The sequence below is a fragment of the Arvicanthis niloticus genome, chromosome 23 (genome assembly GCF_011762505.2).
Source record: "Arvicanthis niloticus isolate mArvNil1 chromosome 23, mArvNil1.pat.X, whole genome shotgun sequence".
Lineage (NCBI taxonomy): Eukaryota > Metazoa > Chordata > Mammalia > Rodentia > Muridae > Arvicanthis > Arvicanthis niloticus.
Window position 1 is genome coordinate 3,171,657 of NC_133430.1, and position 23,474 is coordinate 3,195,130.

The 23,474-nt window shown below is 46.3% G+C and overlaps 1 protein-coding gene and 1 non-coding gene across 2 annotated transcripts in view; both read right to left on the reverse strand.

The window, feature by feature from the left end:
• Ptprn2 (protein tyrosine phosphatase receptor type N2) overlaps positions 1–23,474 on the reverse strand; it is a 747,342-nt gene that overhangs the window by 655,330 nt on the left and 68,538 nt on the right. The window contains exon 2 of the mRNA XM_076920936.1: positions 18,474–18,524. Coding sequence (XP_076777051.1) covers positions 18,474–18,524 — 51 coding nt within the window. The remainder of the gene's footprint in view (positions 1–18,473; positions 18,525–23,474) is intronic.
• Positions 13,156–13,262, reverse strand: LOC143437202 (U6 spliceosomal RNA). The gene has a single exon (XR_013106814.1). It is a non-coding gene; the product is annotated as a U6 spliceosomal RNA (small nuclear RNA).

Sequence of the window (23,474 nt, forward strand, 5' to 3'; positions counted from 1 at the left end):
ACACAAATCTATAAAAACTTCTAATATAGACCCTCCTAAATGTGCTATTTAGTGGAAAAGCTGATTCAATTATCATGCTGGGTAGCAGAAACAAATAAATGTCTCACAGAGAGCACAGAGAGGTACTATACATCTGAAGATGCTGAGACATATCCACACTGTGAGCTGGGCCCAGAAGCTGCCTGTCCACACTCCTCCTAACCAGCTATTGTAACCACAGCTAGATACCATGGCTGGAAGTCAGATACATGGGAGATTTACAACCTAGAATCCTGGAAGGACTATAGAGAGCCTGCTGTCATGTAACTGACAGGAGCCCCTTTGAGAAAGGATAGCTGTGAGTAGCAATTGAGTGAGCCTGCCTCCAGGGGAGCGTGAGGTAGAACGTGGAAAGCATGCAAATGAGTTTTCTCGGTTCCATAGCTCCTTATCTCCTCATGTTTAAAACTGGTGAGTTTGGGAGTTAATTTGACATATGGGTAAATTCATACAGAAACTAGAGCTAAAATGGAAAATGTCTGACAGAAACACCGGGTGCTTGCAACCAGCCTGCACCTGGTGCAGGGGACAGCCCAGCACTGAGAGCCACACCTCTTGAAGGTCCCTGGTCCTAACAACATAGAGTGGGTGGCACTTCCCTAAGGCAGGTGGGGAGGCCAGGACATCTGGCTTTGTCAAGTTTTGAGGTGAAACTGAGAACCTGGCAGAAACACTGATGACAGGGTGGTACGCCGTGAGATCCCAGCCATCTTGTGACCCTTGATACCTACCCTTGCAAAGCTCTCTGGACTGAGGCAATATGGGAGGTGTTGGTGAGGTCATGACACACCTTCTCAGACTTCTCCCATCAGGAAGCCAGAGAGTGGAAGCATCTCCTCTCCACATCCCATTGTGATAAGCAGGGAGATCCTGGGTCACACAAGTTCAGGGCAGTCTCAAACTGTGACTCATGTGTGTGACCGTGTAAAGTCCTCTGCAAAGGTCTGCGAGGACACCAGCTGTCTCAGGGTGAGGCCACAGCATGAGCATTAGAAACAGATGGCACAAGTAAACCTCCAGTGTGTTTTAGTTCCTGCTTATGCGCCCTGAGGGAAGGGAGGGAGCTTACCATATCAGGGTCTCCCTAAGCAAAGCAACTATGACGAAAAAAACCTTGGATAAAGTAAATAAATAAAACAATTTGTTTAAAAAAAAAAAAAAAAAGACCTTGGCTAGTGTACACCCCTCTGTATTTCCAGTCAATAGTTTCCATGGCAACTGCACTGGGCAGGGATTTTTTTTTCCCGCAGGCCTCAGTCCCTCCATGATAATTCTCTTCTGCTCCTAGGAACACAGCTTACCCAGGCCCAGTCACCTGCATACTGACTGTCCTCCATTCTTGGGACATTCTTGTGTTTACCTTTCTAGGCTTACCTCTCCTGTATTTCCCAGGGAATCTTAAGACTTATTCTTAATTTGCTCATTCTTACCTCCTGGTTTCTTCTCCTGTTGCTATGATGAAATAGCCTGCCAATAAGTGACTTAGAGGAAAAGAGGTTTCTCGGAGCTCACAATTTCAGGTTGCAGTCTCTCATGGCAGGGAAGCCACGGAGAAAGGAGCTTCTGGCTATTCCCATCACAGCCACAGTCAGGAGCCAAGAGAAATGAGTGAGTGCATGCTTATCCGGGTTCACCCTGTCCTAGCTGGCTTTGTACTGCTGTGATAAAACATTGGCCTATCAGCTCAGGGAAGAAAGATTTATCTGACTTGAAGGTTCCAGTCCACCTTCAGAAGGAGCCAAGACAGGAGCTTGAGGTAGAAACCATGAAGGAATGTTGCTTACTGGTTGGCTCTCCTTAGTTTGCACACTTACCTTCATCAAAGACACTCAGACTCACTAATGACCTTCTGGGCTCCAAAGGACTTGGGTAGTCTCTCTTCTCTGGCTCTGCCATCCATAGCGCACATGCATGCGCACACCCATGCACAAATGCACACACATGTGTGCACATACACACAAATACATATCCATACATGCACACACAGAGACATGCATACACATGCACACATGTGTGCACATACACACACACATCCGTGCACGAATACACACACATGCACACAAATACACATCCATACATGCACACACACATGCACACACAGACATGCACACACACACACACACTCACACCTTGTTTTGTAGGCTTAGGGTGTCTCCACTACTCACCTGCTGCTATCCTTGGTGGTCAGCCCACAGTCCTGGATCTCCAACGTTCTGGAGCCTCAACTGCCACTGAGGCTACACCATCTCCAGTGGCCTCTCCTGGCTTCTTTAAGGACTTTGACCCCACCACATTTTGCCAGACTTGGGTTTTTTTCCATGATCCCTTCAACCCTGGGATTTCTACTACGACTGAGGCTGTACCCTCACTGATATTCTCTCCTGGCCCCTCTTCAGCAAAACTCCAACTCTGTCACATGGTACAAAGCTTCACCTGGTTCTCATGACACCTTCATGCCTTCAAAACCAACCATACATGTGGGAGACTCTTACATATACTCGCTTCTGCTATCAGCTTGATGTGCGGCCTTATCATCCCCCGTAACAGACCACAGGTCCTATGTGCTGACCCTGGAGAAACACTTCCTAGATTTTACCTGGCAGATGCTGGTCTCTTGCTAACCACAGCTGATTCTTCAGCCCTAGCTAACCAATATCTATTGTCTCAGTGAAGCACAGGTTTCATCTCCTCAGATTCTTAATACAAAATGTCACGTGGATTCCTTGAAAGAGCCTCTGAGAGACTCTCAGACTCTCTCTCTCTCTCTCTCTCTCTCTCTCTCTCTCTCTCTCTCTCTCTCTCTCTATATCTCTCTCTCTCTCTGAACCTTCACAAGGTGGCTTGTCATCCCACACTCTCAGGATGGCAGGGGGATGGCTAGGGGTGTGTGTGGGTGCACTGGCTTGTTTTTCTCAGTGCGTTATCTCATAAGCTCCCACAAATACCCCCTTAAGCCCTAAGCACTCAATGGTTTGTCCAGCCCAAAGTCCAAAATGCTTCCACAGACCTCCCATGAAGCAGCACAGCTATGCTTTTCTTAGTGATATTCCATCTCTGGTACCAAGTCTGCCTTAGTTTGCTTTTTGTTGCTGTGTTAAAAATGGTCCACCCAAAAACAGCTTGGGCAAGGAAAGAGTTTATATGTCTCACAGGATGCTGTCCATCACTGGGGGAAGCCAAGGCAGGAGTATAGCACAGAAACCTTAGAGGAATACTACTTACTGTCTCGCTCTCTTTGGCTTGCTCGGCTACCTTTCTTGCACAGCACAAGGCAATTGCCAAGGAAAGGATGGCGCTTCCCACAATAGACAGGCGGTGTCCCACAGACATGCCCACAGGCCATCTGATGGGGGCAATTCCACAGTTGAGACTCTCTCTTCCCAAATATGTCTACAGCCATGTCCAGGTGAGGAAAATCAATTGCACACCTCTCCTGACAATTCCTCTGCCTTCTTCAGGGTATGAGATGCAAATAGCTGTGTCGTGTGAATTGTATTACGAATAGCAACCACGATGTGAAGATCCCAGCTGAATGCATGTGCCACGTGGTGGTGTGTCTGGGAACTGAGCCTACAAAACTCCAGTACAGTCTGAGACAGTGTTGGTAAGACAGTCAATGGAAGAGTTTTGAGAATCAGACACCCACCAAGGCCACATTACACAGAAGCCTGGTACTCAGAGTTCCGTCCCTAATACCCAGCTTAGGGAAGATCTTGAATCCCTAAGACCTAGACCACATGTAGAGCCTGGATGAGCCTCCATTTTAGAATGATGAAACTCACCATCTCTCTGGCATTTGGCATTTTGTCACAAAGTCACCAGTGAGGTCACTGTGACACAACAGTGCCAACAACTGAAAGTACTGTCCTCCACTGCTCACAACCCACCAACTGCCAGCCCAGAATGTATAAAGAAATGCAGTTTCACAAAGAGTCATGGCACGGGAGTTGCCGGGAGATGGGGTGAGTCCGTGCTCTGTGAAGGGTGCATGCTGTCAGTGGTCTGGGCAGCCTGGCAGGCACCAGAGAGTGCGACCCTGCTTCTGTAGGGCAATCTGCTTCACTCTGTGGTGATGCTGCCAGCCACCCTGGAGAATCGTAAAGCACACCACTGTGCGGCATGGCTTCCTCAGCGTGGAGCTATAAATACCTACGAGGCAGAGCAGAGGGGGTGTGAACTTGGCCGCATTGCCTCTACTTTCTCTCCCCAACCCCCACCTCACACCCAGCAAACTCCTGACAAGACATCCTTGAAAGAGGAGAAGCACAGTCTCCAGAGCCAAGTGGCCCAGGCCATCCTCGCCATTGGAGTACGTGGGATGAGGCATGGATGTTTTAAAACAAGCTGATACCTGCCAGGAGTCACAGCTAGGCATTAATGCCACGGCTCAGAATTAAAAAGCTTTTCCGGTTAATATGCCAAATTAGACTTAGCTTCACATGGTTTAATTTGGTAATTAATTTCCATCCCATTTTTGGGTTTGATTAATTGGAATTCGGGAGTGGAACAGACTAGTGGTCACACCAGTGCTACAGTAATCCTTATGTCTCGCACCTGGGCTCTTCAGGATTCTGCTGAGGAGGGCACCACAGGGACCAGTGAGTGCACCCGGATCTGTAACAGCACATACCAGGAAGTGGTGCCTGACAAAATCTACCGTCTTTTGCACAAAAGACAGCAGACATTTCCCTTTGAATGAGAGCACAGACATATCTGCATAGTTTGTTTTTAAGTTGTCTGTGATAAACCTGAGGGAAAACATATTGATGACTGACATTTTCTTTTTATTAAGTCGGCCCTTGCTGCCCTCTTCTGTTAATAAGAGAATACCAAGAAGCCACCTCACACAGAAAGCCAGATTCACCATAGAGGTGACAGACTAGCAGAAATCTCTTAAATCCCATAACATATCTCCCCGACACACATGCTTCTCCGCATTCTGGGACCAGACCTGATGCTCTGCCCCTGCAGAAGATCCTTCCTAAGGGCAGAAAATAAGCAGTCCTAGGCAGGTTGCTCTGCTCACCTCAGCCAATACTAACTGCTTAGTCAGTCAGGGACAAACAGAAGTGCCTGACTACATCCTGACTCTCCAGGCTGGGCAGAGAAAAAGGTGGTGGCTGATAGGAGCCAGGTGGACAGAGGGCTCCAAGAAGACAGTAGCACCTGGACAGAAAGTCTGTAGTAGGGTTGGGTCTCCTGTTTCTGTCAGATACCAGCTCTTCAAGAAGTATCTACTGGCATTTTTATAGACCTGCACCTGACTTTGCTCAGAATAGACCAGACACTCTGCTATGGGGTAGATAAGTGGCTCAGGTTCCAGTGTCTCCTCAATGCTGGCTCTCTGCAGACAAGGGGTTTCTAATGAGGGCGGAAGGTCTGCCCGCCCCAGGAAGCTTTCCTGCTTTTCCCTGATGGCTTCCAGGTAACCATGGTTTCAGACTGTTCTCAGGCCTCCTCATCTGAGAACACACGGCAGAGAAGGAAGCAGAAAGAACAGGGCTGAGGGTGATACCTACAGGGCAAGATGGAGACCAAAGTTACTACCAAAATTAGTGTGTCAAACTGTGATCTACTCAAAGCTCCAACATTAGGGGAAAGAACCAAGGTCAAGGGGAAAGGGCCAAGGCCAGGCCTGAATTCTATTGTACTGGCTCCCCTCAACACCCCCACCCCACCCCCAAGAGTAACCTGAGGACAAGGAGTCCCATCCTCAAGATTCGCCTTTGTGGGGGGTGGGGACGTGATTAACAGCACTCCTCCTGTGGCGTCTGACACTGGGTGAGCTAGACTACACAGTGCCTGGGGAGGCCCTAACAAGGTGCTCTCCAGCATGAACAACTGTTTCACTGGCCACCATGATCAATTGTGCTTACCGGCTACACTTTGTAAGGCTGCACTACATTTAGAATATCCATGGAAACATACCTCTGGACATAGGAGGGTTTCCAAAATGTTTAACTGAGGAAGGAGGACTCATTTTGAATGTGGGTGGGACTCTCCCATGGGCTGCGGTCCCAGATTGAATGAAAAGGGAGAAAATACTGGAGTATTGGAGTTGCCTCCTCTGCTTCCTGACTGGCTACCCAGTCACCTCACACTCCTGCTACCTGCCCGCTGTGGCTCTCCACTGCACTCTGAACCACAATGGGTGTATCCTCAAGCTCTGAGCCAAAATAAACATCCTCCTTTATGTTGCTTTCCACCTGTTATTTTGTTGCAAACTCAAGTAAACTAACAACTGCCACTCTTAAAGTCATGCCTCGGGGCGTTAACCAACAGAATGTTACTAGGTGCCCAACTTTATCTTCATGAGCCTCTTCAGCTCTGACACTCCCGATTTGCCACACTCCATGCGCTTGTCTCTGTGCCAGGATCCTAGGGCTTCACATGCTGCCTAATCCAGGAGATCCTTGAGGAGCTGTGAGAGACGCTGGACCCAGAGAGATCTCCCACCTAAGCTCTTCCTCTGTTAGACACTGAAGCTCCAATTTCCTGCACCAGTAACCACGGGGCCCTGGTTCATAAGGGACCTCATACGGACGGGGATCTAAAGGAAGGAGAGCTAGTCTCCTGTGAACGCTGACACTATGTATAAAAAGGGACAGCTGTGCTGGACAGCCAGGGCCAGGCTGAGCATTCTCTGAGGACAGCAGCTATTCGCTTTGAAACAGGGAAGAAGCTGAGGAGGGCACGGCACGGTTCCTGCCTGACTCATCTCTGTGTGCGGCCAGCTGTGGCACTCAGGGGAGGAACACAGGTCTGAGATGGGACAGGTCAGGTGCAAACTTCATCTGGAGGAAGCAGAACCTGATTCATGGGTCTCTGTCTGTCACCTTAGAGGTGTATTTAAGTACTTAGACTTGATGTAACCAAAACATGTGCTTAAGTCAGTCCTCAGAGGCAGTAGATGGGCTCTGAGCACTCGGTTAAGAGGCTCGCCTGCCCATTGCATCCTCGGGCAGACAGCAGGGTCACCTTGTTCCTACTCTCTCTACAGCCCTCTTGAGGTTACAGGGATGTAGAGTACCTGTTTCTTCTCATTTTCGAATGTATCAGCCACAACTAGGTCTGTTGACTGTGCAGTTTACCAGGTTATGCAAAAGGTAGCCAGAGCTATTGTGTTTTACTGAAAAAAAAAAAAAAAAAGTAAGAAATTTCATTTGAAAACTGAGAGGCTGTGAAGAAGCACCATTGGCTTGGGAAGGAGATTGAGTGCAGGATTCAAATGTCTTCTATGTGATCAGAAGGTGCCTGGAACCCGGGAGACATGGAACCTGGAAGTTCTGAGGTCGACGAGCATGCTCAGTTCTGCCCTCTGTGCTGCAGCTTCTCAGGGCTGACTCTGGGTACTGTCCATGTGGCACCATCACTGGGCTGTTCTCATGGGGCAGGACCATGGCGGCAGCCCTGTGGCATTATGAGATTGCTACCTGTTTATAAGGCAACAATGGATGGGTTTCCAGATTCCAAGGACATGGTAGCCATTTCCTCAGAATAAACTGGGTCTGCTACTTTCAGGGACAAGGAGAGGATTTGGGAAGCCCTTTGTCAGCCAAGGATTCCAAGTTCGTGGCCTTGAAGATCACAAATGGTCTCACTCCTGAGCTTTTCTTGGGTGATTCTGGAACATGCTTTTGGGTACTGCATGCAATAGCTATGCTGGCCAGGTTCAGGGCATGCTGCCCCCAAATTCTGCACACTGGTGTTTAAGCAGACAACAGAAGCACGACATAGCAAGCTAGAATTCTCAGGTTTCTTCCAACAGAAGCTGCCATTAGACCGTCTTCCAGCTGCAGGCTCCCTTCAGCCACACACCTTACCAACCCCCCACCTTACTATAGGGCCAGTTTGCATAATGGTGGTTCCAGGCTGAGAATGGGCTGGGGCCCTGGCGGAACAGATGGAGATTCTAAATTCAAAGCTAAGATACTTGTGCTTCTCATCCCACTGTCTGATGCTTACCCTTTTCTCTTGAAAAAAAAAAAATGTTTGCTCAACAGGCTTGCAGGAACCAAGCTTGAAGCTGACTGCCAAGGAAAAGGTGCAAAAGGTTTCTGCTGTGTATCTATCAAGAGGACGGAACCAGGGACATGATGGACCCAAGGACATGGAACCCTGCCAGGCCCAGAACAGGTGGAGATCTTACATCCACCATCCGTTAAAATCCCTCAGATTTTTTTTTTTTTTTATTGAAAATGGACCGAGACTTTGATTAAAAGGACAATAAATACAAAAAATCTGTCTTCTAATCTTAAAAGCATAACTTTTAAAACTGTAACAGACCCCTCCATACTAACAACAGAGGCAACATCTCACACATTAGGAGGGGCTCCTTAAACAAACTCACAGTCTATTTACACAATGTCTACCCTTTGTTTTGCTGTGTGTCTGTGTGTGAGAGACTCTGCGTGTATGAATGTGTATGAGTGGGTGTATTGTTTGAGTGTGCTCTATGTTTGTGTGTGTGAGTGTGTCTTGTATATATCTGTAAGTATGTAAGAGTGTGTGAGTGTGCTTGTTCATGAGTGTATAGGAATGTGTGAGTGTGTTTGTGTGAGTGTGTATTGTGTGTATCTGTGAGTATGTAAGAGTGAGTGTGCTTCTCCATGAGTGTGTAGGACTGTGTATGTTTGTGAGTGTGTATGTGTGAGTGTGTGTATGTGTGTGTGCGCACACATGTGTACTATCCATGTGTAGAAGGTCCACTGATGTTTTCTTCATTTCTCAACCTTGTTTGTTTGCTTGTTTTGAGGCAAGGTCTCTCAGTGAGCTAGAAGCTTGTGGTTTCAGCTAGACTGGCTGTCCAAGAAACCCCTGGGATCCTTCTGTCATTCTTCCCACCACATACACCCTGTAGTTACAGGAAAGATCTATTGTGCCCAGCTGTTCATGGGCTTTGGGGATCTAAACACTGGTCATGTTACCAAACCATCTACCCAGCCCTGTTCTGTGTTTTGGTTTTTACTGAGTATGAATTGACGTTCCTGAGGGAAGGGGGCTTGAAGATGGGAGGAGCCAAACCCAAGTTACAGATACCACAGGGCTGAGAAGATCTGTGGTTGGAGAGAGGTGAGAATATGGCAGGTCCAGGGCCTGATGGCAACTTGTCTTGAGCTGTCTTCAGCCCCTTGACCACCTGTGAGTTATGACTTAACATTCTATAACCATTAGGTAAGGCTTAGCAGAGGACTGGCTTCCCCAACCCAGAGACCGAGGATTGCCACCAGACAGCATCAGAAGCCTGCACCCCAGACTCCCTCCCCCTTTGCTGTAACAAACCCACCCAGTGGTCTCATCAATATATTTTAAAAATATCTTGACATATAATTCTCTTTATTACTATAAAAAAATCATAAAACAGAGAGCTGAAGAGATGGTTCCATGGTTAAGAGCACTAGTTATTCTTCCAGAGGACCTGGGTTCAATTCCCAGCACCTGTGTGGCAGCTCACACCCATCTGGAACTCCAGTTCCAGACTGAATGTCCTCCGTGAGAACCAGGCACACAAGTGCTACACAGGCATTCACACGTGCATACACATAAGAAAAAAAATGAAAACAGTAACGAAACATTTCTGAAAGTGTTACCATCGGAACATGGTGTTTGGGGGAGCATGAATCTGTGCTTTTGGTGATCACTTATGATTGAATCCGAAATAAACTATCCCTTATTCTCTTTGAGGTGAGAGCTGTTTCTGTGCCAACATCAGTATATAACAATGGGTTTCATTGTGACATTCTCATACAAATATATCACTGTAAGATGGGGGATTTAAAAGCTGCTTTCGTTAAAATGCACTGAGTCCTCACTTGGGTCCTGTCCTGGCTACTTTTATGTCAACTTGACAAAAATCATCTGAGAGAAGAGAACCTTAATTGAGGAAACGCTTCCATAAGATTGGGTTGTTGGCAGGCATGTAGGGCATTTTCTTTATTAATGATTGGTGGTGGAGGGCCCAGTCCACTGTGGGCGGGGCCACCCCTGGGTTGGTGGTCCAGGGTTCTATTTAAGAACGCAGGCTGAGAAAGCCACAAGGAAAAAAAACAGTAAGCATCTGTCTCTCTTGGCTCCCAGATCAGCTCCTGCCTCCAGCTCCCTGCCCTGACTTCCTCTAATGATACACTATGCTGTGAACATGTATCCAAGATAGGCCTTCCCTTCCAGGTTGCTTTTGATCACTGCATAGCACCCCTAACTAGGACAAACCCCCAAGGAACTGAGCGCAGGGAAAGAGTCCCTACCTTTGTTCTGTGTTGGTTTTTAGGCTGAAGGCCTAACTTTGAATCCTAAACTTTTCCAGTTCGTGGTGAAAAGGCCATTGACAAGAAACCAGGAAAAAAAATGAACATGAACAGGGAAGTGATGAGACAGACCTGCACCCTGGAACCAGAGCCTCTGTCCAAGACCAAACACTAACCAACCAGGAAGGCGGTTTTATGTTTATACAGTGATGATTGCAAACTGGGAGTTAGTGCAGTGACTCACACTAACCTCCCAGGGCCTCACCAATCTCGACTGCCCTCATTCGTGTGGCAAGAATACAAGAAAAGAAAAGAAAGCTGCCTTAACCAAACAGGAACTCCTCTAGAATAGAGAGAAGCCCCAGCTCCAACCCCCTCCCAGACTACTGCCTTACACAACAGGCAGAGCTCTAGTTACCCATCCTGACGGTCCCCACCAGACACTCAGTGGGCCTGTTTCCTTTCTGTGCCGGTCTAAATGGTCAACTGTTATTGTTCTTATTGCTGTGACCAAAAATCTGATAAAGATAGCGTAAAGGAAAAGGGGCTTGGTTTGCTTACTTTTTAGATTTATTTATTTTATTGTATGTGCTCACATGTATGTCCATGCCTGTTTATGGCGTGCATATGGTGCCCACAGAATAATTTCCCGGTGCTCACATTGGATACCTGGAACTTGCGCTTTACAGAAGGTTGTTAGCCACAGTCTAAGTGTAGGAATAGAGCCCATGTCCTCCACAAGAACAGTCTCTCTCCAGCCTCAGACAAGGGGCCTATTTTAGCTTAGAGTTGGAGGGGATACAGTTCATCCTGGTGAGGAAAGCATGCTGGCAGGAGCTTGGTCACAGTCAGGAAGCTGAGACAGATGAATGGTGTTCATCTGGCTCTCTCTCTCTTTTTATTTAGTCCAAGACTCCAGGCCAAGGAATGGTGCCACGCACATTCAGAGTGAGTCTGCCTTCAGTTAAACTTTTCTGAAGCTATCTGCACAGACATAGTTGTGTTTCCATGGGGATTCTAAGTCCTTTTTAGTTTACTATGAATATTAACCACCAGACTTGTCTTCTTGATGTGTTTGTTGAGAATGGGTGATCCTCCCCTACTGGAGCTAACAAACCCCAGACTCCTACTCCAAAAGTTCTAATGACAACTGGGCTCTGCTCACATTCAGCCGCACTGCTCACTCTTGACCCTTCTCCCACTGCTGCCTATGCTTGTCCTCTCTCTTTTTTTCTCCTTCCCAGAAAAGCCTTTGTCTCGTGGCTTTTTACAAATTGCAGTGTGAGAGAAATGGCGTTTCCCTCTGCAGTCTGGCCATGATGTGAATAGATGTGCCTTCCTTAACAAATCAGGTTCCCTAATTTCCTCTAAAAACAAGGAATTTTAAAGGAAATTTTAAATTTCCTTTAAAAACCAAAGTAGTAGATTATCGACCCTGCATCTTGGAAACAGTAGCTCAGAACCCTTTGGTCCTCCCATGAAATAGAGCACTTTCTGTCTCTTTGTTCGCTTCTGAAGGCTCCTGGGCCGGGGAAAGCTAACATTAAATACACGTTTACTTTTTCTCTAACACACTGGTTTCAGCCGTGACCCAAGGGTAGATGATGTCAACAAGAATTCCTAGAAAGAAATTGTGTCTGTAAGACAGGCTGATCAGAGCTGCAGTAATGTAGAGAGGTTGAAACTTGCAGGCCCAGGGGCTAATTACCCATGGGCTAGCTGTAGCCCTGTGAACAGCCAGTCCTTGCTCACCTCATGTCTTTCCTTCCTCGGACTAATATACACATCTTTGGAATCTACTAATATATCACTAGCTTCTACCAACTCAAAAGCTAAGATGTTATCAGAGTGTCTGAGGCCTGTAGAAACATCTCCCCCATCTTGCTGTAACTACCTCACTGATGTGAACTGCCAGTGTATTTTAAACTGGCCTTAATTTAAGACTGTCTTTGTTCTGTAAAACTATGAAACTGCTTTCATGTTGGAATATAGAATTCAGGGTAACCTAAATCTGTGTTCCTGGGCCATGATCATTAAATTACGTTCCAGAATAAACTATCTCTTATCCTGAGGTGGGAACTGTGGTTTTTTTTTTTTTTTTTTCATTAACAATGACAAAAGAAATCATTTGTTCTACCCAGGTACACAAACATTTGTTACCAGGGAAATGACATGTCTCTTTGGGTATTCTTGCCTTTATTAATGGAAGAATTTACAAATGGATACAAAAGGAAACTTGCAGGTAATTTTATTGGAATTTAAGTGTACCCACAGTACACTTGAGGTAGAAATCCTGCCAGCCACCAGGAGGGGAGATGGGAAAAAAAAAACAAAAAAAACAAAAAAAAACAAAAAACAGCCATGTCCTTTTAAGTGAGTCCTGGAATAGAAATAGCTAATTCAGGAAAATAAGTAAATTAGTTAACTAACTAAAAAATCTTTGAAGTACAGAAGTGGGCTAGTGAGCCCCCCAAAAAACATGGTTATGCAGGGCATTCTCTTCTATAGACTCCCTCCTCTCTCATCTTTCTCATGTGTTCAGTGCATGCTCTGTTTCTCAGGGTAGGGAAGATTTCCAGTCTTCCTCTGCTAACTGGCTTCTTTGGTGTTAATCTCCACTAAGCTTTTTCCAGTTCCCTCTCTCCCTTCACACTCCTTTGACGACTCACTCAGCCTTTTGCAGTAAATACCTTCTTCAGCTGAGGGCCCTCCCAGCTTGCCAGAGTAGAATACAAATGAAGTAAAAGCCTGGCCTGGCCCAACAGTCAGTGTGACCTTTCCAATGGAATTTTCCAATGCCCTCCCTCCAGCCAGGCACTTCCAGCACCTGTGTGGCACAGGGCCACCAGGAGGAGGCTGTTTTCTTTCTTTCTTTTTCTTCTTCTTTTTTAATATGGAATGCTTTATGTTAGCACAGGAGCCATGCTAATCTTCTCTGTACCATTCGAGTTTTAACCTGTGTGCTGCCAAGGTGAGCACAAGGCTATTTGTTTTAAGCACCCTGACTATTGCGAGGGGAGCACCCGTTGGTTCTATACCCATAAAGGGGAACCACATATCGTTAATTGTTTTATGTTAAACACTCAGGCATTAGGTAGGTGGTTAGAAGGAGCAGGCTCGAGGGGCGCTGAATGGGAGAGTGTGAGAGAATATATTATTCTTATTATATATATAATATATTATATATATAATAATTATATTATTTTTATTACAATTACTCTTCCTTAGAATTTGAAGCACCATATCCATAAATGTCTATAAGAAAACATTTGAAAAACATAAAAATATGAGGAAAGTACCTCATATTTTATCTGGGTAGTGACTACCCAGATAAGGATCCGGAGCTTGGCAAGTACCTTTAAGCCCTTTCCATCCTATGCACACAGTGGTCACCATATCAGATGGGTCCCCCTCAGAATGCTGTACTCGCTGCTGTTAACTTTCTCCATGCTCGGTTTCTAACGCCTGCCTAATATTTGAATCGTGGATAGAACGGAAGTGCACGGTAAATGCTGACCACCAACAACCAGATCTACAATCACCTACGAAGCAGACCTCTAGACACATCTGTGATGGAGTTTCCACGTTAGGCTAACTGGGGTAGGAAGACCTACTCTGACTTCAGGCAGCCACTTCTTGCTCCTGCTTCCTCACTGTAAAGATGATGCCGTGACGTACTTTAAATGGAGAGCCACACACATTAAACCCTTCCTCACCTACTTGCTTCTTGTTGGGTGTTTGGGCACAGCAACAAGGAAAGTACCTAATAAAAATAAAAAATAAATGAATACAAGCATTCTCTGGAGCTGGAGAGATGGCAAAGCATTTAAAAGCACTGACAGCTCATCCAGAGTGTTGGAGTTTGGTTCCTAGCATCCACATGGTGGCTCACAACTGTCTGTAACTCCAGCCCAAGGGGGATCTATCACCCTCCAGTCTCTGTGGGCACTGCATGTATGCATTGCACAGACATATACACAGGCAAAACATGCATACATATATAAATAAACAATAAACTTTTCTAAAAAAAATTGTTCTTATTTTAATATTCATGATACATCCACTAGAATGTCTAGAATTAAACATAGCCATCACTGTAAAGGATTATGTGTTCTGGAAGATTCCTTTAGTACTTTGGGTTGTGGAGTACTTTCTTGGAATGCATATCTCAGGAGTTAGATTACAGCTCAGGACTCAGAATCCTGGGACACCTCCATGAACCATTGATGTAACAAAAGCATTGTTTTTTAATCTCTGCAAATTTGCTTCACCTGTTTCACACTCTTGGAATTCCTTTTTAGGACATACTGTCTAATTTCTGAACATGCACCATTCAGAGTTACTAGTTCTGGAAGAAAACCCACTTCCAAGTCTTTTGAAGCAGATTTTCCTCACACTGAGGAATCCCATGTGACTAATCTAAACTCTGTTTCCTGCAGTCTACTCTAGGATGGCAAAATACTCAGAACACTTCCAATGACCAAACACCGTTTCAGAATTTACATTTTTCAATGCTTTTGATTGTGGGATATTATAGTTTTCATAAGTGTTACCTAAAACACCTGTATGTTTAAGATTAGTCCCATACGGTAGTCCCAAAACAGTGAGAAATGTTTAGATCCTGAGGACTCTGACCTAATCAATGGGTGATCAATCGATGTACATAAAATTTGTAATTTTATGGTATTATTGAGAGGTGGTAGAAATAAAAACGTGGGGCTTGGTGAGAAATGGCTCTTGGGGCAGCTTTGAAGTGTGCACGGTGTTCCTGACTCCTTCAGCTTCCCGTCTGCCGTGAGGTGGGCAGCCATGTTCCTCTATACTCTCTTCCCCTTCGTGTTCTGCCTCCCTCATGTCAAGAGGAGTAGAGACAGCTGACCACAGTCTTCAGTCTTTTCAGTCTTCCTAATGCTGAAACCCCTTAAGACATTTCCTCATTCTGTGGTGACCCCCAAACACCACTAACCTCATAACTGAAATTTTGATACCATTATGAATTGTGACGAAAATATTTGAGGAGATAAAAGTTTGCCAAAGAGGTTGAGACCCACAGGTTGGGAACCACTGCCATGAACCAAGAACCACAAGCTAAAATAAGGTTTCCCACTTTTTAAGTTCCTTTTTCTCTATTTTTTTTTACCATAACAATAAAAAGCTACCGTGCACAATAGTAATAACAGACTCATACTGTGAAGTTTACCAACCCAACCGTTTTCAAGGCTCAGCGGCGCTGAGAACACAGCCGTTCTCAACACAAGTCATCCACACAAGTCAGCTCCAGAACTTCCTCACTTCCTATACTGAAGCCCAGCACGAGTTAACATGTCCACAACCCTCACCTTCAGATACCGCCTTCCGCCATCAAACTTTCTGTCTTTGAATCTGGCGCTCTTAGAGTCGAGGAAGGTAAAATCGGGCGTCATTTGTCTTTTCCTGCAGTTGGCTTACTTTACTGAGCACCGTGTCTCTGTGTTGGGGGATGGCCTACCATGTACAAGACCAGGTTTCCTTTCTCCACCCACCAAGGGACAAACTCTGACTGTCTCCACTTGGGGGATATTATGGAAAAGTCTGTAGTGCCCACAGGTGTGTACATACTTTTCCAAGCTTTTGCTGACAGTTCTTTGGCGTATATGCTCACAAGTCAGTTCTTTGGGGTATATGCTCGCAAGCAGGATTGCTGAACCACACCCTTCCTTAACGTCTAATGAACGCCTACTCTTTCCACAGCACAAACTCATTCCATATCCCTCCAGCTCCTGGGATTCCTGCTAATGGTTGTTTTGTCACTATGGTACTTGTGTGGGTGTGTTTGTTTATTTGTTTGTTTTTATAGTACTGAAATCAAACCCTTGTACATCTGAAGCAGGTCTCTGCTGCTGAACTGTGTTTCTAACCCTTTGGTTTCCTTTGTTTTTCTTTTTTTTTTTTTAAATAAGAGGTATAAATTGACTATGTTTAACTTTTCAGATTCTTTTTAAATTATCTCATCCCATCCAAGCACTTTATATTTTTTCTTTTGTTTTATTTAAAAATGCTATAGGCTTTTAAAAAAAAAAAAAAAAGAGCTAATAAGATTATACATGCCTGCCTCATCCCAAGAAAAGGAGAAGTGAATGAAAGAGACCCCAAGTATGAATGCAGGCATCCCAGACTCCATACCACACCCTGCCCCATGGCCACCTGTCCATTTTCACTGAGACTGGCCACACCTCTCTGCTCCACCAGCTAGCAGGATAAATTATACAGTCACCATGACAACAGTAAATCCAGGCCAGCAGCAACAGGATGTTATGTTTCTTATGACTGCCATCAGCCACAGCAAGTACCCGGCCTGCAGCACTTGGGCAGCCTGCCCTGCCATTTCCCAGACCTAGTTGCACTAAGAAAAATAAATAAAAAGGTGTCAAATACTGTCTGTTCTCACACACCAAAACCTGAATACCTATATTTACATTTAAATTGCTTTTCTTTCCCAAAGAATAGAAGGCTATTATCTTAATAATGTATCTGTCACTGAAGGTTAGGAAGACAAGTTGGAGTTGGGGAAGAAAATAAACTGAAGAATGATTCTGGCTCACTTCCAGACTAGCTTTCTGCTGAGGGAAGAGAGACAGTTGTGTCTGCTATCATTAGCTATGCCTCTGGTTAGACTAAACACACACACACACACACACACACACACACACACACACACTGGGTCCTTCATCATCAGAGCTTGGTGGATATAAATTGACTATATTTAGCTGAGATGACACTTTTAAGATAATCTACTAAATACTATCCCCTCCCTTAAAGCAGCACAAAGTCCATCTTGCGGGGGGGGGGGGGGGGGGGAGAGGCCAGGGTCCTGCCGCCAAGCCACATGGTCCTGGCCTGATCCATCACAGAAATCTTCCTGCAGAAAGCAAGCACAAAGCAGGGCAGAGGAGAGTTGGCATTTTGCTCTCCTTCCTTCTCAGGGCCAGCTCTGGTCCTTCCCTGCTGGCATTGCTGCCAGCTCAGACACACATACAGTTCTCCCCACCTGAGATTCCTGATCTAGGCCACAGGCCTGGTCCTCTGCATGGCCCCAAAGCACTTGGTTTAGTGTTTCAGCACAGACAAAGCTTGACACCTGCACTCAAGGACGGGCTTGCCCTGGACCTGTCCCCAAGTCTGGTGCCTTCTCTGCAAATCAAGTTGCCCATAGGGCACCCATGGCAATGCAGGGCCACTTGGGAGTATGAGGGTCACCTGTGCCAGCTCAGAATCATCATCATCACCACCAGCAGCAGCAGGAGGAGGAGGAAGAGGAAGAGGAGGAGGAGGAGGAAGAGGAGGAGAAAGAAGAGGAAGAAGAGGAGGAGGAAGAAGAAAAAGAGGAGAAAGAAGAGGAGGAGGAGGAGAAAGAAGAGGAAGAAGAAGAGGAGGAGGAAGAAGAAAAGGAGGAGAAAGAAGAGGAGGAGAAGGAGGAATAGGAGAAGGAGGAAGAGGCTTCCCTTCCCCATTTATAAGCTAAAGACAGGCAGGCAGTAAGCTAAGAAGAAAGAGTGTGTGCTTCATCAACCTGCCTTGGGCTCCAGAGGGCCACTACATACACAGTCTCACTCTGAAACACGCAACTGTGACCTTCCAGCATTATCTCCACCCCCCCCCGCCCCCTCCCCACCCCCACATCTAGTTCAAACAGCAAAGTGCCCAGAACCTGGCACCCATTAAACAACATACAAAGTAGTTTTCTTCATTTGAGAAGTCTTTGGCCACTTCCCTCCCTGTTGACAGCTACTTGCTCACCCAACCTTTCCAGGAACTGGCCCTAGGAAGAACTTCCTGTGAGATCAACATGAAACCATTAACACAGAAAATGTACAGGCATCAAGCACAGGCTGGGGGCCGGGGGGGGGGGGGAGGCAGGTAGAGTTAGTGCTGAGGACCGCCAACACACTAGACTCACGTGCATCCTCTCTTCCTCACCACCAGAGTCCATCACCAACAGTGCCCCTTCATCCTGAAGAACAGCCCTACACACAGGGACTGAGGCTGACAGGCATTCAGACACACATCTGTGTGTAAGACTCGCTCCCCACAAAGGCTCTGCATCCCTCCTCAGAACACAGAGCCACTGAGGTGTGGAAGCCACCCTCTAATCCACAGCAGAAGAAACAGATCCAAAACTTCAGCAGTGCCCCGTGGAGAATCCATACTCACCGTTCACACAGGTCTCCAGAGATCCACACAAGCCATCCTCAAACAAGCAGCCTAGGGGAAAAAAAGAAGAAGAAGACAGAAGAGAAGTCAGTGGCAGAGAAACCAATGGCCTTTCAAGCTTTCAGACCCCGATGCAGACTCCTTGGATGTGCTTCTTCATGATAGTGCTGGATTATTCTGAAGCCATTATAACAGACCCCTGTATGATCGGGCCAACCTGTCCATCAGGAGGATTGGTGGCATGATCTGTGCCTTCAAGTTCACATCTGAGAGAGCCCACGGAGTCCTTGGCATGGCCGTCTACACAGATATGCCCCTCTAGCCTCACAGCATCGATAAGCTGCCCATCCAGGGAAGTCAGAGTGGCTTGAGGCTGGGCTCAGAGCAGCAACATGGGGCAGAAGTGTACACAACATCAGAAATGGGCCAGATCTCTGGTCCCAATCCAGCTGTGCACACAGGAAGGGATTCTGGCTTCTTCCCCCATGACTCTTTGGAGACCGGTTGTGTGCCACAGGGAGAATGACCAGCATAGACAATGACAAAGAAGGAAAGGACATGCAAGGAGAAACAGAGGTAAGGAGAGTGGCAGAAGAATGGAGGCACTCAGAAGGGATTTCACCTAAAGACGCAAAGGTGGCTAGCCTCTTCCCACAGCGGAAACAGACCCTGATAGCCTCCCGTGAAACTGGTGACCAACGCAAATGTACTCACAGGACAACTGGCTGTCATCTGTAGCCACCTTGAACACAGGGAAGGGATGGGGAGAGCAGGCAGAATCAGGAGGACATGAGAGAGGCCTCTCTCAGACAAGCCCTCCCCACTCAAAGGTACAACACTGTATTCACACCTGTACCAGTGACATGTTAGGATCCCACAAAAGCCACGTGTGCTCTGAACATGCATGTCAGAACATGCATACAGAGCCTAATGCCTTAATCCCCATTTCCCCAATGGTCAGACTCCTATGCCTCTACCAAGACCCACTCAAAAGTCCTCCACAGAGTCCTCCACACGGCCAGGCCGGTGAGTTCTGTGAGACACCACGTGGGACCTGCCACAGTGCACACTGACCATCAACTACAGACTGCATCATCCTCTCAGGGATGAGTCCTTTGTACCTTCTTCCTGCTCTTCCGTGGCTGCCCTTGTGTCTGAATAAGTGAATGAGTACAAGGCAACTTATAAATTAAAAGAAAAAGTACTCATTACAAAGGAACTGAATCACTAACTCCACACAGGAGTCGGTACAAATCCTTATGGCTGCAGCAACCAGCGGCAGTCAGCAAGCACGGGCTGAGCGTGACACAACACCAAGCTCAGCAGAGGCTATGACAGCATCAGTTAGCACAAAGAAGATTCAGGCCCGCCAATCACATGAGCCAGTGGCCCCCTTTCAACCTTATGATTACCCCACGACAGAGGAGAAAGTCATTGCTGGCAGGGACCTTTGCTTAAGTGTCTTGTCACCCAGGTGAGCTGTTGTCAGTCACCTACTCAGCCCTGTGCAAACTACCCACTGGCTGCACTTGAGACTAGCAAGCCAATCATAGTCGCCTCTACCCTAAGAGATTCCATTTCTTCAAAATAATAATATAATCTAATGGAAAGGTATCTCCACCCTCTTAAGCACAGTTTAGCATATCAGTGTTGACAGCTTTACCCCTGAAGCAACCTTTCCTGTCTGTATCAGGCTCCCCTGACCTAGGGCCTCATCTAGCCCGGGGTCATTCCTTCATTCCTGACTTTGAAGTTAAGCAGTGTTTGAAGAAAAGGTAGCTATGGCCGACAGCCTTTTAAAGACACTGAGCACAGCAGTTGAGAACTCAAAGCTGTAGGCCCAGGCTGCATGCTGGCTCCTGCAAAAAGCAGTGACCTATGGTGGTCATGTGGCTTCTCTGATCCTAGCATTGAGGGCAGCAAAATGAAGGAGAGTTTGCCAGTTTCTGGGCTGTACCCATCTGACCTCTAATCTTCCCTCACTGAAGTCCAGAAGGAATGAGGACTCCCAGATTCCTGGGGCATCTCTCCTCCCAGGATGCAGCAGAGGGCATCTTAAGCTGACAGACAGGCTGGGGTAGCACTGTGCCTCTGCTCCACCCCCAGCCATGGCAGTGGGAATGAAACTCTACTGAGTACCATCTCAGCCCTCATTAAGTGTCTGCAGAAGGCCTGGAAAAAGGCAGGGTTACAGCCACAACTACACACACCACTTGTCACGTGAGACGGCAGATGCCAGAACTCTCTCAAAAAAGCATGCGAAGAAAGTCTCTCCATGGCTTCCTGTTTCTGCCTTAATCACACTAGACAGCCAGAACTGATAGAACAGAATGTGCATCACATGTTCCTGTAGCTCTGGCTACAGCAAGGCAGTTCTAGCTACAGCAAGGCAGCCTGGGTACAGCAAGGCAGCTCTAGCTAGAGCAAGGCAGCCTGGGTACAACAAGGTACCCCTGGCCACAGCAAGGTGTTGGGAGCCGACTTTTAGCAGAAAGTGGCTAGATCAACTTTGCAGCCATCTCGAGCCATATACCCTGACAAGAGACTTGTTTTCAACAGCCTACAACAACTGAGCACACTCTGATAAACACCTTGTTTATCCCACATATCTTGTTTTGCTGTTTAGTGCCCCCAGCTGCAAGGTGCACGTGGTAAAGACTCTTCAGCTGTGTTCCCCTGCTTGTGCTTATAAATACCCAGGATTTCCTTGCAAAGAAAGACAATGGGGAGACAGTAAACGAGACCTGACTACAGACCCTCTGGCTTGTCGCTATTCTTCAAGTCTCTTTCCCTTCTTCCCCCACTCTCTCTCTTGCTAGACCCTGACCCGTGGACCGGAGCAGCAGAGCAGGCCAGGACATTTTGGCACCCAACATGGGGCAGTGCGGCTAAAGCAAGGCAGCCCTGGCTACAGCAAGGCAGCCCTGGCCCTAGCGTCTGCTCAGCTCTGGTCACTCCTGGAGCCAGATGAGCTTATGCTTCAGAAAGACCTTGGGGAAGAAAACGAAGCAGCAAGAGTTCAAGCGACACATTCCCAGAGCTGTAGAGGGTGCTTATCTCCAGCCACCAGTCAGGATGCTAATTTGATCTATGTGCAATGCTATGTGCTCTAAAATCAACGGAAACCACGTTTGATTGTAAATTTCAGACACCTAATAACGATTATCATGGTAAGTCATCTAGAGGAAAGAGACACAGCAGATGTTGTCCCCACTTTGGAGTCTGGGATTTAGCTCCTCCAGCACGCTTCCCACGACCTTGTCCAGGCCAGAGGCAGAACTCAGCCCTCCAGCCAGCAGCTCACAAATGATGTACCTAAAGCCAAACATCAGCTTGAGGAAAGCAACTGACCCACAAAGAACATCCACATTAGCCAGCTCCACGCTGCAGTGCCCTGCACTTGAAACTACGGTTCCTTGGGCTGCAGACGTAGCTCAATGGTCAAGCTTTTATTTTTCAGATCCTACCTCCAGCACTGAACACACACATGCACACGCACACACACACCAACCAACTAAATAAAAACACTTGTAATTTTCCTACTTGTTAGAGCCACTCAACTCCCACACTGCAGCACATAATAAAAACACACACACAAATACATGTGCACACATACCACACATGCACATATACGTGCAGTGTGCACATACACTTACTCACATGAAGGCATGTGTTTGAGTGTGCAACCACATGTACATTCATATATACATATGTGTGCTCAAATGAGTAATGTATGCATGGATGGACACTCACACATGGACATTTATATAAACATATGCATTCATACTCTCAGCTGTACATTCACATGCATGCACACATACATGCATATCTGTTTGTATATACATAGAGACACATCTGTTCATATATTCATGGGGATATAGTTATGTCTACACTCACACATAGATATGCACACATTTTACTCACATGCACATGCAAACCTATGTTCATATACATGCATACACAAACACATATGTACACACATACAAATGCACACCTGCAAGTGCATATATTAGTGTGCATGTATATATATATATATATACACACTAATCCATGTGTATATTTATGCGTGTACATGCACATGTATCTACACTACAATGCACATGTGCATTCTGATCTTTTTAGCTTTAATTTTAGTTACCGTTGTCTTCTCAGAATACAAAGTCATTCTTAGTTATCTTTCTGGTAATTTGTTGTTGTTCTCAAATGGAAAATTGACCTGTTTCTTCTACAAATAGCCAGACCAGTATAGCTCTCCTATCCTAATTTCTTTTACCTTGTGGTAAAACAGCAAGTAAAATGTCAGCAAGTAAAATGCCTTGTTGACAGGATGCCTGGCCCTTACTATCTCTTGGTCCTCACCCAGGTCCACCTGAGCCACACTTAGCAGTGTGCAGCCCTCACATGTTCAGCTCCTTCCCAATTCTAGGTCTCAAAAGTAACCTTGTTAGAGAGAAATGACCTCATATGCACAGACACTCACCCCTGTGGAAAGGGAGCTGAACTAATACCTTTCTGACCGCTACTTTGACAAAGGCTCTGAGATCCATGCAAACCTGCAATCACATAACATGGTAGGTTCTCCTTTTACCTGAGAGCATTAGAAATACATCAGTGTAAAACTTGAATTATTTCACCAAAATAATAAAATATTGTTCCCCTCCCAGGCGTGTCACGTGAGCAGAATGGATACTCTGGGTCTCCTACAGAGCAGCTGGGGATTCTTAGAATCCCAGAGTACTCTTAACAAATTTTCGTAATGGGGAGCTGATAATTCTTGGAGATCATTTAGTATTGTAGCCAAACAAACCTTAGCAAACCCCATCTGGTGTGTGGCTCATGTAGCATGAGTTAACAATGAGTATTCTGCTGTTTCCCCCCATGATAGCTCTCCTCATACAGCAAAACACTCTCATATATCCATTTTCCAACAGTTTCCTTTTCTGACTTCTCCAAGGCAGTGCCTCCACCTCCCTCTCTGCAGCTCGATCCTCTGAGCTGCTC